The sequence below is a fragment of the Callorhinus ursinus genome, unplaced genomic scaffold, assembly GCF_003265705.2.
Source record: "Callorhinus ursinus isolate GAN/ISIS: 27379988/994484 unplaced genomic scaffold, GSC_fseal_2.0 scaffold5, whole genome shotgun sequence".
Taxonomy (NCBI): Eukaryota; Metazoa; Chordata; class Mammalia; order Carnivora; family Otariidae; genus Callorhinus; species Callorhinus ursinus.
The window spans coordinates 34,643,703-34,659,640 of record NW_027397067.1 but is presented as its reverse complement, the minus strand read 5'-3'; the positions used below and the strand labels follow the sequence as shown (position 1 = coordinate 34,659,640).

At 33.5% G+C, this 15,938-nt stretch overlaps 1 protein-coding gene and 1 long non-coding RNA gene across 4 annotated transcripts in view; one reads left to right on the top strand and one right to left on the bottom strand.

The window, feature by feature from the left end:
• The window catches only part of WWP1 (WW domain containing E3 ubiquitin protein ligase 1), a 109,657-nt gene that overhangs the window by 61,645 nt on the left and 32,074 nt on the right, over nt 1–15,938 (bottom strand). For both annotated transcript variants that reach the window (XM_025870795.2, XM_025870797.2), the window contains exons 4-5: nt 9,290–9,428; nt 8,534–8,658 (exon numbers count right to left, since the gene is read on the bottom strand). In XM_025870795.2, coding sequence (XP_025726580.1) covers nt 8,534–8,658; nt 9,290–9,428 — 264 coding nt within the window. The remainder of the gene's footprint in view (nt 1–8,533; nt 8,659–9,289; nt 9,429–15,938) is intronic.
• The window catches only part of LOC141372810 (uncharacterized), a 28,586-nt gene that overhangs the window by 12,068 nt on the left and 580 nt on the right, over nt 1–15,938 (top strand). For both annotated transcript variants that reach the window (XR_012378249.1, XR_012378250.1), the window contains exons 3-5: nt 12,131–12,192; nt 12,495–12,582; nt 13,762–13,853. This is a non-coding gene — a long non-coding RNA (uncharacterized lncRNA). The remainder of the gene's footprint in view (nt 1–12,130; nt 12,193–12,494; nt 12,583–13,761; nt 13,854–15,938) is intronic.

The following is a 15,938-nucleotide window of genomic DNA, read 5'->3' as shown; positions in this document are numbered from 1 at the left end:
AAAGAATTTCCCTAGTAAGCTGCTGTTGGATATTTTTGGGGAAAATATAAGATGATTTTAGGTTGGTTTAGTTGTGGGTTTTATTTAAGGCTATAACAACTCATATTATACCATGAAGGCCAAAAAAGTATCATCAAAATTGGGAGATATACCTATTGAAATGAATTAAGCCTCCACTCTTACCTCAAATATATCAGGAAAAGGGACAGAAAAACATGAATTTATGAGAAGAATATGTAAGGGCCTTAAGTACAGGAAGAAATTAGTCTCATAAATTTGAAGAGGGACAATGTCCAAGTGCCAAGCCAACAAGCTAAACCAAAGACACCCAAGAATTTTATCAATTATGAGTGTATTTTTTTTTGTTTGTTTGTTTGTTTATTTGTTTATTTGTTTATTTGTTTATTTGTTTATTTATTTGTTTATTTATTTGTATTTATTTATTTATTTATTTATTTATTTGACAGAGACACAGAGAGAGAGGGAACACAAGCAGGAGGAGTGGGAGAGGGAGAAGCAGGCTCCCCACTGAGCAGGGAGCTCGATGCGGGGCTCAATCCCAGGACTCCGGGATCATGACCTGAGCTGAAGGCAGACACTTAACGACTAAGCCACCCACGTGCCCCTATGAGTGTATTTTTAAATCCTACAAGGCTATCTAGAACTACATTAACTTTCTATTATTCTAATGAAAATTAAAAGCTAAGGATCAGAAAAAACCAGTGTTCTAGTCAAAACTTCTGTTCTTGAGCAAGCCTCTTACATTAAAAGTTACTTAATAAATAAAATGAGTCATTGGGATTAATGCCCATAGGGTTCTTTTACCTTGAAAGCACTATGTTCACAAGCTTTAACTTTAAAAAATAATTTACTTAACTTCTGTTATAGACTGAGTTATGTTCTGCCCCCACAAATTCGTATGTTTAAGTCCTAACCCCTGGTACCTCAGAAGATGACTCTATTTGGAAATAGCATCTTTAAAAAGGTAATTAAATTAAAATGAGGTGCCTCTCATCCAATAATGACTGGTGTCCTTTAAGAGGAGGAAATTCTGATACAGACATATGCACAGAGGGAAGACAATGTGAAGATATAAGAAGATGGCCATCTATAAGCCAAAGAGAGACGTCCTCAGAAGAAACCAACCCTGTTGATACCTTGATTTCAGCCTTCTAGCTGCCAGAATTGTGAGAAAGTACACTTCCGTTATTTAAGACATCCAGTCTTTGGTATTTGAGTATGGCAGCCCTGGCAAATTAATATACCTTTCAATTATTAAATAAATAAAATAAATACATAAATAAATAAATGATGGACTGCCTAGGGTGTATAGGATACTACTACTACCATTTCTGAAGCTGTCAACTTCAGAAATGTATGCATGTTTACAAAATTTTATTTTTCCTCTGAGCATATTCTGCTCAATTAAATTATAAGAGATAACTTCAAGTTTATACAATTTATACTAGTTTCCTTTCAAAGAATATTGACATTCTGACCTTCCTACAAAATTATTTTGGCAGATAAATATCATAATCTTTGTAGGGAGGATAATTATAATCTTTATATGAAGGTTCAATGCAGTCTAATATAACAAAATTGGAAACAATCTAGATAGCAATGACAGAAGCATGGTTAAATAAATTACAGTATATGATAAAATATGAAATTACTAAATTAGCTTGCAAAGAATACCACTGAATGATACAGGGAAATGCACGTAATATTAAGAGAGCTAAGCAGAATATAAAACTGAATAAAGTCCCAATTGTTAAATACACACAAACAAAATTCAGCAAACTGTTAGTAGTAATTATCTCTGGGTTGTAAGTTAGGAGAAATAATTATGTGTACGAAAAAAGAGGTGCCATACGTAGCCAAACACAAGACCACTCCTTCAAGTTTAGGAGAGGCAACTATATTGCCTAATTCATAGAAACAAACAGAAGGTTAGTAAAATGAGGAGACAAAGGAATATGCTCTAAAAAAGAATGAGAATAAACGTCAGAAGAAAACTAAATGAAATGGAGACAACCAATCTACCCTATAACGAGTTCAAAATAATGGTCATAAAGATGTTCACTGGATTGGAGAGAAAAGTGGATGAACTTACTGAAAACTTCAACAAAGACACAGAAAATATCAATCTGGGTTGAAGAATACAAAAAACAAAAATACACTAGAGAGAATAAACAGATTAGATAATGCAGAAGAATGAATCAATGATATGGAAGGAAGGGTAATAGCACCCATGCTAAACAGCAAAAAGAAAAGAATTGTTTGAAAATGAGGATAAGTTATGGGATCTCTTGGACAACATCAAGCAAACAAGCATTTACATTACAGAAGTCCCAGGAGAAGGGGAGAAAGTGACAGAAAACTCATTTGAGAAATAATAGCTGAAAACTTCCCTAACCTGAGGAAGGAAATAGACATCAAGGTTCAGGAAGCACAGAGAGTTCCAAAGAAGATGACCCAAGAGGGTCCACACCACAACATAATAATTAACATATCAAAGATCAAAGATAAAGAAAAAAATTTAAAAGCAGAGAGAAGCAACTAGCAATGTATGCAAGAAAAGCCACAAGGCTATCAGATGATTTTTCAGAAGACATTTTGCAGACCAGAAGAGAGTGGCATGATATATTCAAAGTGCTGAAAGAAAAAAAACCCTACAAACAAGAATACTGTACGTGGCAAGGTTATTAATCACAATAGAAGGGTTTCCCAGATAAACAAAAGTTAAAGAGTTTATCACCACTGAACTGGCCTAATAAGAAATGTTAAAGGGACTTCTTTAAATGGAAAAGACAAGACCATAATTACAAGTAAGTAAATTATGACAATATATACATAAAATATGGAGGCGAGGATTAAAAAAGAAGTTCTTTTAGAATGTGTTTGAACATAAGTGACCATCAATTTAATATACAGACTGCTATATACTTAAGATCTTATATATGAACTTCACAGTAACCACAAACCCAAAAACTAATAGCTACACAAAAAATTGAGAGGAAGAAAGCCAAGCATAACCTAAAGAAAGTCATCAATCACAAAGAAAGAGAGCTACAAAAGAAAGGAACAGAGAAAAACTATAAAAACAATCAGAAAACAATTAACAAAATGGCAATAAAAACATACCTATCAATAACTGCTTTAAATGTAAATGGCCTAAGTATTCCAATCAAAAGAAACAAGGTGACAGAATGGATTAAAAACAAGACCCATGTATATGCTGCTGAAGAGACTTACTTCAGACCTAAAGACGTGTAGACTGAAAGTGAAAGGATGAAAAAAAATATTCCATGCAAATGGAAGTGAAAGAAAAAGCCAAGGTAGCAGTGCTTATATCAGACAAAACAGACTTTAAAACAAAGTCTGTGAAAGAGGCAAAGAAGGACATTACATAATGAAAAAGGGAACAATCCAACAAAAGGATATAACTACTATAAATACCTATGCACCCAAAACTGGAACAGCCAAATACATAAAGCAAATATTAATAAACATAAGGGAAAAACTGACAGTAATACAATTATAGTAGGGAACTTTAATACTCCATTTACATCAATGGGTCGATCATCCAGGCAGAAAACCAGTAAAACAGTATTCAAAGGACACATCAGTCCATCAATTCTAATGGACTGAACAGATATATACAGAATATTCTATTCAAAAGTAACAATATACATTCTTTTCAAGTATATATGGAACATTCTCCAGGATAGATCATGTTAGGCCACAAAACAAGCCTCAATAAATTTAATAAGACTGAAACCACATCATGCATCTTTTTAACAATAGTACAAAAGTAGAAATCAATTACAAAAACAAACAAACAAACCTGAAACAAAACAAAAAAACCGTGGAGGCTAAGCAACATGCTATTATACAACCAACCAATGGCTCAATGAAGAAATCAAAGAGGAAATCAAAAAATACACGGAGACAAATGAAAATGAAAACAGAACAGTCAGTACAAGTTCTGGGATACAGCAAAAGCAGTTCTAGAAGGGAAATTTATAGCAATACAGGTCCCTCAAGAAGCAAGAAAAATCTCAAATAAACCATCTATCTTTACATTTAAAGGAACTAGAAAAAGAGTAACAAACCACAAAGTTAGCAGAAGAAAGAAAATAATTAAATTAGAGCAGAAATACATTAAAATAGAGACTAAAAGAACAAAACAAAACAAAACAAAAACAGAAAAGATCAATAAAACCAAGTGCTGGTTCTTTGAAAAGATAAAACAAAATTGCCAGCCTCATCGGGGGAAAAAAAGAGTAAAATCACAAATGGAAGACAAGTAACAACCAACACCACAAAAATACATAGGATTATAAGAGACTACTAAAAAAATTATATGCCAACAAATTAGACAACCTAGAAGAAATGGTTAAATTCCTAGAAACACAATCTTCCAAAAGTAAACCAGGAAGAAACAAAATCAGAACAAAGCCATTACTAGTACCGAAATTGAACTGGTAATCAAAAAACTCCCAATAAGCAAAGTCAAGAACCAGATGGATTCATAGGTGAACTCTATCAAACATTTAAAGAAGAGTTAATACCTATTCTCCTGAAACTATGCCAAAAAACAGAAGAGGAGGGAAAACTTACAAATTCATTCCACAAGGCTAGAATTACCCTCACACCAAAACCAAAGACACTATGAAAAAAGAAAACAACAGGCCAATATCCCTGATGAACACAGATGCAAAAATCCTCAACAAAATATTAGCAAACTGCATTCAAAAAAACATTAAAGGGATCATTCACCACTATCAAGTGGTGATTTATTCCAGGTATGTAGGAATTTATTCCAGGTATGTAGGGATGGTTCAATATTCACAAATCAATCAATGTGATACACCACATTAACAAAATGAAACATAAAAATCATATGATCATCTCAATAGATGTAGAAAAAGCGTATGACAAAATTCAACATACATTAATAAAAACTAAACAAAGTGGGTTTAAAGGGAACGTACCTCAATATAATAAAGGCCAAATATGAAAAATCCACCTGACATCATACTCAATGGTGAAAAACTGAGAGCTTTTCCAATAAGATCAGGAACAAGACAAGGATGTCCACTCTTGCCACTTTTATTCAATATAGTATTTAAAATCCTTGCTACAGCAATCAGACAAGGAAAAAAAAGAAAAGAAAAGGTATCCAAAATGGTAAGAAAGAAGCTAAATTGTCACTATGTGCAGGTGACATGATATTACACACAGAAAACCCTAAAGACTCCACCAAAAAACTATCAGAACTAGTAAATGAATGCAGTACAGTTGTAGGATATAAAACTATTATAGAGAAATCTGTTGCACTTCTATACACTAATAATGAAGTAGCAGAAAGAGACATTAGGAAAACAATTCCATTTACAACTGCACCAAAATAATAAAATATCTAGGAATAAATTCAACCAAGAAGGTAAAAAGACTGATACTGTGAAAACTATAAAACACTGATGAAAGAATTGAAAATGACACAAACGGAAAGATATACCATGCTCATGGACTGGAAGAATTAATATTGTTAAAATATCCCTACTACCCAAAGCAATCTAGAGATTTAATGCAATCCCTATTCAAATATCAATAGTATTTTCACAGAACTAAAACAAATATCCCTAAAATTTGTATGGAACCACAAAAGACCCCAAACAGCCAAAGCAATCTTGAAAAAGAAGAACAAAGCAGAGGTACCATAATCACAGACTTCAAGATATACTACACATCTATAAGCAAAACAGTATGGCTCTGGCACAAAAACAGACACACAGATCAATGGAACAGAATAGAGAGCACAGAAATAAACCCATTCTTATATGGTCAATTAATTAATCTATGACCAAGGAGGCAAGAATGTATAGGGGAAAAGACAGTCTCTTCAATAAATGGTGCTGCAAAAACTGGACTACTCCATGCATAAGAATGAAACTAAACTACTTTCTTATACCACACACAAAAATAAACTCAAAATGAATTAAAGACCTAAATGTGATACCTGAGACCATAAAACTCCCAGAAGAAAACATAGGCAATAATTGCTTTGACAATGGCCTTAGCAATATTTTTCTAGGCAAAGGAAACAAAAGCAGAAGTAAACTACTGGGATTACCACCAAAATAAAAACCTTTTGCATAGCAAAGAAATAGTCAACAAAACAATCTACCAAATGGGAGAAGATATTTGCAAATGATATATCCAATGAGGGATTGATATCCAATACACATTAACTTACACAACTTAACACCTAAAAATCCCAAATAATCTGATTTAAAATGGGCAGAGGACCTAAATAGGCATTTTTCCAAAGAAAATGTACAGATAGCCAACAGACATATGTAAAGATGCTCAATATCACTAGTCATCAGGAAAATACAAAGCAAAACCACAATGAGATATCACCTCAGCCTGTCAAACAGCTTCAAAAACAACAAGAAATAACAAGTGTTGCAAGGATGTGGAGAAAGAGGAACTCTTGTGTACTGCTGTGGGAACGTAAACTGATGCAGCCGCTGTGGAAAACAGTATGGAGGTTCATCAAAAAATTAAAAATAGAATTACCATATGATCCAGTAATACTACTACTGGGTATTTAACCAAAGAAAACAAAAACATTAACTCAAAAAGATACATGCACCCTTATGTTTACTGAAGTATTATTTGCAACAGCCAAGATATGGAAACAACCTGTGTCCATCAACAAACGAATGGATAAAGAAAATGTGGTATATAAACAACAGAATATTACTCAGCTATAAAAAAGAATGAGATCTTGCCATCTGTGACAACAAGGATAGACCTACAGGTTAGTATGCTAAGTGAAACATGTCAAAGAAAGAAACATCATATGATTTCACTTACATAAAACAAATAAAAAAAGGAGAAACAGACCCATAAATACAGAGAACAAACTGATAGTTGCCAGAGGGGAAGGGATGGGGATGGGCAAAATGAGTGAATGAGAACAGGAGGCACAGGCTCCCAGTTATGGAATGAATAAGGCAGGGCAAAAAAGTACAGCACGGGGAATAATAGTCAGCGGTATTATAATGGCATTGCATGGTGATAGATGGTAACACACTTGTGGTGAGTACAGCATGATGTACAGACTTGTTAAATCACTATATGTACACTTAAAATTAATGTAATATTTTGTGTCAGCTATACTTCTACAAAAAAAAGAGATCTCATGCAAATGCTTAATCCAGTGCAGAAATAGCATATAAACTGGCTAAACCAAAGATTTAATTCTGAAATAACAGAAGTTACTGAGGTATTATGTATTTACACCAATAATGCTATATAGCCAAGAAAGAAGTAGAAATATAACCACCATCAGACCAGAAAAGGTATTATACACTTATAAGGCCTCATATCTATAACCAAGATGAATTGCATGAACAAAAGCCATGGCATAGCAGAGAATTAAACTTTCACTGCTTCAAAAGAATATATTTTTTAAAAAACTGTGTACATAAAAATTAGTATGGCTTTCACATTTTCTTGACCCATAACTCCTTATGTCCAAAAAAAATCAAAAACAGATTTTTAAGTTGTAAGTGGACTTTTGTTAAAAACAGAAAAAAAAATTTGAAAATCAACTTACTATTTAAAACATTAGCATTTTAACCTGTAACTCAGCATATCTTTTAGGAATGAGAAAATTTCTAAGGAAATAAGATGAACACAGGCACTGGCTTGAGTGAAACTGCCTAAATGTCAAATAATATGAGATTAGTTGAATCATAAACTAGAACTCTGGCTTTTAATCTCTGGATCACATAATATTTTGAAAATTTGCTAAAAACAATGAACTCTCACCCCAGAATTATAAAAATAGGTATACCCCTGATTTTTGCATACAATGATAGGAGATTTACAAATAACTGAAGCTTAAACCATCTTACCCAGGCTAGAAAAATGTAATATCATGGAAACATATTCATATTAAATTGTTAAATGAAAAAAAGAAGGGGATAAACCAGTAGATACAAAGAAAAAAATATGTTTTTATCTATGAACAGGAAAGAGACAAGAGACCAAGTTATTAGGAATCGTTATCCTGGGATAGCAGAATTACAAATTATTTTCCTCTGTAATTTTGTTTATTCTCTGTATTTTCTTAATGAACTAGTTATATAATAAGAAAATTTAAGAGTCAGAATTTATTTTGTACAAATTATCAACCAAGTTAGAGTAGGCTCAGATTATCATTTTTTCAAGTTTTAAAGTATATAATAAGCAAATAATAAATCACTGATGATCACTGATGATCACTGATAACACGGTACTCATGGGTGACTGAGATCATTTTGTAAATCTGTTAGATGGCGAAAGGCCAGAGTATGTATTTCCTATTTCATACAGCACCACAAACTTAAAAGCAATCACAGGCAATAACTAAAGTTCTCTTTTGTAAATACAAAACTATTTTTGCTTTTGGACGTCAGGATACTTTGAAAAGTATCTACAATAAATTTTTAAGGAAACAAAGATTAGAACTTACATTTTCTATTGTGTATTAACAGAGCTTGTTTCAGATCTATTGTTGCTCTTCCTAATAAAGCATCGGCTTTTAAAGTATAATGACTCCAAACTCGAAATTCCAATGTAGTCTGTGGGGTCACATTTCTGTAAGGGTAAAATTATAACAAAAATACAGGAGTATACATTTACTTCAATAATTTTTAAAAAGCCATGAATTCAGTTTTGAGAAAAAATATTGTATGGGAACAGTAAATTATCTGAATTATAAATAAAAACAATTACTTCCCTTCAAGTACATAGGACTTTACTAACTAGATAAGAATTCTTGTAATTACCAAACCAAAACACCAGCAACAGAGTCTTGTTGAGATTTCACAATAACACTAGTTCTATTTGAACAAACTCCTAAATATTTAAGAGAACTGTTGGTGTTATTTATAATAATTTTACTATACACAAATTTATGTTTCAGAAAGGACAAAATTAACAGTGATTTTCTGTCTTATTTATTTTTACAAGACAATAACAGAAAATACAGCTGTATGGAATAATTCAGTTAATAAAGCAAAAAGCAAGAATTACTATGCTTCCTCTCTAAAGAAAACAAAATTAACCAAAAACCTTTTCATACTTAAAACTGTCTATTCACATTGGAAAATAACACTACTTACTTTGAAATTATCCTACAACTACAACAACAGAACCACCACAAAAGCATTCTAAGAAGCATACTCCCCCTTTTGGAAATTTTGCATTTTCTATATAAGGTACTTACACGGTTAGCTGTTCATCCCATTTTGGATTAGAAGAACTACTGGATTTTGCTGTTTTCTTAATTTCTCCATCTACAACTACTTCTGTATATATTGCTGTTCCAAACCAGTTCTTTTTTCTTTTTAGTTTGGCACTAGAAACTAACAGAAACATGATAATCACTAGTGAATATATACAGAAAGTAGTGCTTTGAGTAATAAATCAATAAAAATGGAACTGTGGGGGAGCCTGGGTGGCTCAGTCGACTGAGCATCTGCCTTCGGCTCAGGTCATGATCCTGGAGTCCCGGGACTGAGCCCTAAGTCGGGTTCCCTGCTCAGAGGGGAGTTTGCTTCTCCCTCTCTTGCTCTCTCTCTAATAAATAAATAAAATCTTTAAAAAAAAAAATGGAACTGTGCTTCTTAGGCAACTCAAACTCTCTTCATTGGCAAGTGAAGAAACAATACAAAAGAACAATTGATAATGCCGGAGAACCATTTGAATTTTTAAGTTTTACTGAAATATAATTCATATACCATGCAATTCACCCATTTAATCTGTACAGTTCAATGGTTTTAATATATCACAGTTGTGCAACCATCACCACAAGCAACTTTATTTATGTATTTATTTATTTTTAAAGATTTTTAATTTATTTGTCGGCGAGAGAGAGACCACACAACCAGGCGAGTGGCAGGCAGAGGGGGAAGCAGACTCCCCACTGAGCAAGGAGCCCAATGCAGGACTTGATCCCAGGACTGAGCCATCCAGGTGTCCCTCACCACAAGAAACTTAAAAACATATTCATCACCCCAAAAAGAAACCCCACACAGTCACCATATTTCCTTCTAGCTGCTCCCCCCTTAGCCCTAGGCAACTACCAATTACTCTCTGTCTCTATAGATCTGCCTATTCTAGACATTTCATAGAAATGGATTCACACAACATATGGTCTTTTGTGACTGGCTTCTTTCACTCAGCATGCTTTCAAGGTTCATCGATGTTGTAACATGTATCACGTACTTCATTCCTTTTACTGACAAATAATATTTCCACTGGTATGGATATACTTTTTATTTACTGATTCATCAGTTGATAGAGATCTGGGTTGTTTCTACTTTTTGTCTATTGTGCATAATACTGCTCAACATTTGTGCACAAGTTTTTGTGTGGACATATGTTATGTTTTCATTTCTCTTGGCATACACCTAGGAGTGGAACTGTTGGGTCATATGATAACTCTGTTGAATAATGCCAGACTGTTTTCCAAAGTGGCGGTACCATTTTACATTCCCACCAGCAGGGTAATAAGGGTTCCAATTTCTCCACATCCTTGCCAACCATTTGAATTTAATACTGAATTGCATCAAACGTCAAGAGAAAGTTAAGTATTTTCAGATTCAACATACATACAAACCTCTCTGCCAGGTAGTGTTTCACACTTGCCTATTGAATTATATAAACTTTAATTTAAAAAAAAAAAAAAGCTTTACCAGGAAAGTTGGTTTCCAAAAAAGGGGAAGTATTTGTGTTTTCAAATAAAAACATTAATTTCAAAATGTCATTTGGGAAGTTAATCATAATGCTTCACAAAGTGAATTTTATATCAAATTTAACTGATTTGGAGGAAGACCTGTTTAATTTAGGCTAAACAATTAATTTTAAATAATTTTTGCAACTACTAATTCAAATAAGGAGTACAAATTTTCAGGGCAAAGTACTGACTACCAAGCAGTAATAACAACTTATCAAGATAACCTCTATAGTCTATTACCTATGAATACTGTGGGTCTGAGAAAGGGGAATGCCCTGCCCACTCCATGCCATACCTGTACCACATGTTAAAGATATCATCATAAGCTAATGTAGGCTTCTACTATGAAAGAATATTAACATAAATAGTCACATGAATAAATCACTGAAATATGAAGTGATAAATGCTGCAGCAGCAGAAGAGTATTTGAAATAGAGTCTTCAATTAATTTTTCTTTTTTTTAGAAAGAGAGAGAGGGTGGGGGAGGTAGAAGCGGGAGAGAGAAAAAAATCTTAAGCAGGCTCCAGGCCCAGCATGGAGCCTGACGCAGGGCTTGATCCATCTCACAATCCTGAGATCATGACCTGAGCTGAAATCAAGAATCAGATGCTTAACTTACTAAGCTACCCAGGTGCCCTAGAGTCTTCAATTAACATCTGAAGAACAGCAAGAGAGACTCAAAGGAAAATACTGTATTTAAGGACTGGCAACATAAAACAGAGTATTCAATGTTATGCCTAAAGTACTATACTCAAGGTCTTGGCAAAACTTACTCCCATCCTTCTCTGTTTCAAACTGCTCTAAGTTCAACACCACTGGAGTGACATAGAAGGCACAGACATCTCTCTCCCAAAAAATTCCTCCAAGATTCTTCACTCTAAATTAGAGTCATTTCCTCAAAACATGCAAGTCTTTCAATACACTAAAAGAAGGGGAAAGTAGTACTGCATGGTCTTTTCAACAAATGGGGCTGGAACAACTGGACATCCAAATGCAAAAAAAAACTAATGTAAGCACAAACCTAACATCCTTCACAATAATTAACTCAAAATGCACCACAGACTTAAATGTAAAACACAAAACTACAAAACCCAGAGAAGATGAGGAAACCTAGCCAACCTTGGTTATGTTGATGCTTTTTAAAATACAACACCAAAGGGACAATTCATGAAAGAAATAACTGATAAAATATACTTCATTAATGGTAAAAATTCCTGCTCTGCAAAAGACAATGTCAATGTCTACACAAAAAAACTGCACATGGATATTTATAGCAGTTTCATTTATAACTGCCAAAACTTGAAAGTAACCAAGATGTCCTTTCAACAGGTGAAATGAATACAAACTGTGGTGCACTCAGACGATGGAATATCATGCAGCACTAAAAAGAAGTAAGCTATCAAGCCATGGAAAAACCTAGAGAAAACTTAAGTGCATATTACTAAATGAAAAACCAGGTTCATCAACTGTAATGAAGGCACCACTCTAGTGAGTGATGTTAATAATGGGGGAGGCTGCACATGTGTGGGGGCAGGCATATATGGGAAACCTCTGTACCTTCCTCTCAATTTTGCTGTGAATCTAAAACTACTCTAAAAAAATAAAATCTTAAAAAAAAAAAGAACTGGGTTTGACATATCTGGTTTCATAGTTTAACTCTTTCTGACCCTTAATTTTCTCATTTGAAATATAGGAGAACAATAGTATCTGATTCTTAGCATCAGTGAGTGAAGGCATGCAAAGTACTGTTATCATCAATGAATGCCTGGCACTCACCAATGGTAACTATTACTCCATTATTATTAATTACTATATAGTATTAACTCCTCTGAGTTAATTGCAGATACATTCGAAATATATCCACTGTATACCTTTTATTGGCAAAGTCTTCAATAATACTAGGTGTTGGCAAGGTAAGGAAAGTGATTTTTAAAAGATACAATTTTTAATTTCACAAAAATGTATAATATGCTGGCAAAAAAATGTATATATAACTAAAATGCTACAATTTTAAGTAAATAAAAGATAACCTTATTAATTCAAATAAGAACTCTAGTGAAATAAATGGGATAAACTTCATTTTCCCATTTAATAAGTTGTCTTTGGTGTTATACACAAAATGTCCTCTACTTTAAGATTATATAAATACCAAAAATCTATCAGAAAAAGAGAGTCCTGTTTGTGTATATGTATACGTAAAGAGAAAGAATTTAAGAATCCCACTCACAGTAACACCTCCCCTCAAAAAAATCTAGTAATAAACTTAATAAACGTACAGGATCTACATGAAGATAACTATAAAACTTCACTGATGGACATAAAAGACTTGAAGGGAATGACATAATATATTCCTGGATTTGGAAGTTTTACACTGAAAGATTTCAATTATCTCTAATTTAACATATTATTTTTAAATGATCTAAATAAAAACACTAACATTGGTTTTGAGGGAGTTTTTGGGAGGGCACACCAGCAGAGGAAAAGGGAAGGAGACTAAAATTCAAATGAAAGATAAAGAAAATTCAAGAATAGTGAAGATATATTTTAAAATACCAAGTAATGAGAGATTTTTCCTAATATATTTTTTAAAGTACTATACAATGGAAATAAAGTACTATAAAATGAAAGTATTAAAATAGTCTGACTATGACGTAAGGACATAAGTGAAGAGAACAGAATGTTTGTGTATCACAATGGTGGCATTTGGGAAAATTTGTGGCATCAATGGGAAAAGACAGATTATTCCATAAATGTTGGAGCATTTGAAAAGAATAAAGTTAAATTCATAATTCACAAGACTCAAAATATGATGATACACAGGATCACAATTTAATTTAAAAAATGATAGTAAGGTACTAGAGGACACAATAGCTAAAAAATGTGAATATACCAGCCCATTAGTTTTTCAATCTCAAGTCTGTTTTTATGTCTTGCACTTTGTTTCTGACCCTTTCCTGCAGAAAGCCTGAAATCTCAACTACTGTAGATGGTACTCTTCTGTGTGCTATCATGTTTATGTGTATGCTTCACTCCAGTGTAACACCATATTACGGTAGGTAGCTTTCTCTTCGATTTTTTTTCTGTTACAGTTTTCCTGCTTTGCATGATCAATGTTCATATTCTTATTATTGCCAATCAGGTATGGGTTATGAACAGAAATAGGGATAAAAATAATTCAGCTAATAGTGTATCTCAGTTTACAGACCATAACCTGCCAGACTGCAATAGCAGAAAGGCCTTAGTCATGGTACTGATTATTTTAAAAGTAAAAGAAATATCAATACAAAGACAGAAAGAGAGAAAGGAAGGAAGGAAGGAAGGAAGGAAGGAAGGAAGGAAAGTAAAAGAAAGCAAGAAAGCAAGCAAGAAAGAAAATACAGAGGTCACTGTTCTCTAATAAAAGGAGCAACAACTTGGGAGTCCAAAAATCTTGGTTGCTTTCCTATTACTAACAGAAGGCACTTACTCTGATTCTCAGTCTTAACTGGTAAAACAGTAAATATTTATTACAAAAGGTATTGTTAATTCAGTAAGATTGTGGATTTTAAGGTGCTTTGTATTTAAAAAAATGAGATCAACAAAATGAAAAAAAGGTAAAGACAAGGAGAAGAGAAGAAGGGAGAAAAGCAAGGCACTAAACTCTGGTACCGTCTAGCATAGGTCCAAGTTCAGTTTCCCAAGAGCATCACTGTATTTCAAAGGAGAACAGTAATTAATACTCAAAATGATAAATAAAATAGCGGCACTACCTTGGCTACTTGCACTTCTCTGGTCCACATCTATTTTCCAATTGGTTCTCTAGACTTCTGGTGATTCCGTGAGCTACCTGCTAGCTGTTCAATAAATTTCTTTTTGGTTCAAATCGGTCAGATCAGGTTTTTGTTATTTCAACTAAGAACGCACACAAAGGTCAAGACCAGGAAGAAAGTTACACATCAGATACAGTGGCCACACGTCCTACACAAATAACACTGAAAACCACAAATGTGGCTCTAAGCCTCTCATATCGAGCAAAAGAAGAAACATCAGGCATTATGTAAGCGGTTCTTAAGTGAGTACACATCAGAATCATCCAGGGAATTGCTTCAAAACATACACCTCCATGGTTCACAGAAGACTAAATACAATATCCCTTAAACCTGGCTCAACCTCACTCACAATGAGAGAAAAGATATTTACAATGACACTATCTTAGATACCACTTCTTACCTAACTGTCAACAATCCAAAGCTTGATAACATATTTTGATGAGGCTATGGGGAAACAGGCGCTCTCTTAGAAAGCTGGGAACAGAAAATGGTACAGACCCTATAGAGAGGAATATGGCAATAACTGGCAATATTACATTATATTTTGCCCTCAAAATATAATGTAATTTTATTCCCCGACTCAGCAATCTCATTCTAAGATCCTATCCTACAAAATATGAGCAAAATAAGAAATGACATTTGCATAAAGCTATTTATTGCAGCACTATTTGTAATAGCAAAAGAGTAGAACCATGATGTCCATCAACAGGAGACCAGTTGAATTAGCTCTGGTATATCTATTCAACAGAGTATTTACTGTGCAGCAACAAAAAGGTATATACCCTACTATGGAGCAAACTTTAGGATATTACTACTGTTAAATGAAGAAAAGTCAAGTGCAAAATAGTACCTAAGAAGTGGCAGGTTGGGAGGAGATATATGAATACATATACTGTACATATCTGCTTATATTTTCAAAAAGCAATGGAAAAATAAACTAAAACTAATAAAAATGTTTATGTACATTTTTAGGTAATGGAGAGAGGTGGAAGGGATGGCATGGAGTAACAAGACCTCTTCAAATGTACTCTAATTTAACAGTTTTAACTCCAGAGCTATATAAATGCTTTCTTTACATGCAATAAACAAAACTAAATAAAAATACATGAAAGCAATAAACCTAACTGATTATCCAGTTGGTGGTAAAACCAAATGGAAAACTGCTTTAAGTTACTTTCAAATGTGGTATTCTGACTATACATCCTGAGGGGGGGGGACTCACAAAGAAATCTTAAACTGCAATGAGTGGGCCTGTTGTTTTTAGTAATTTTAATGTTGCCAGTGTGTGTGTGTGTGTGTGTGTGTGTGTGTGTGTGTGTGTGTGTGTG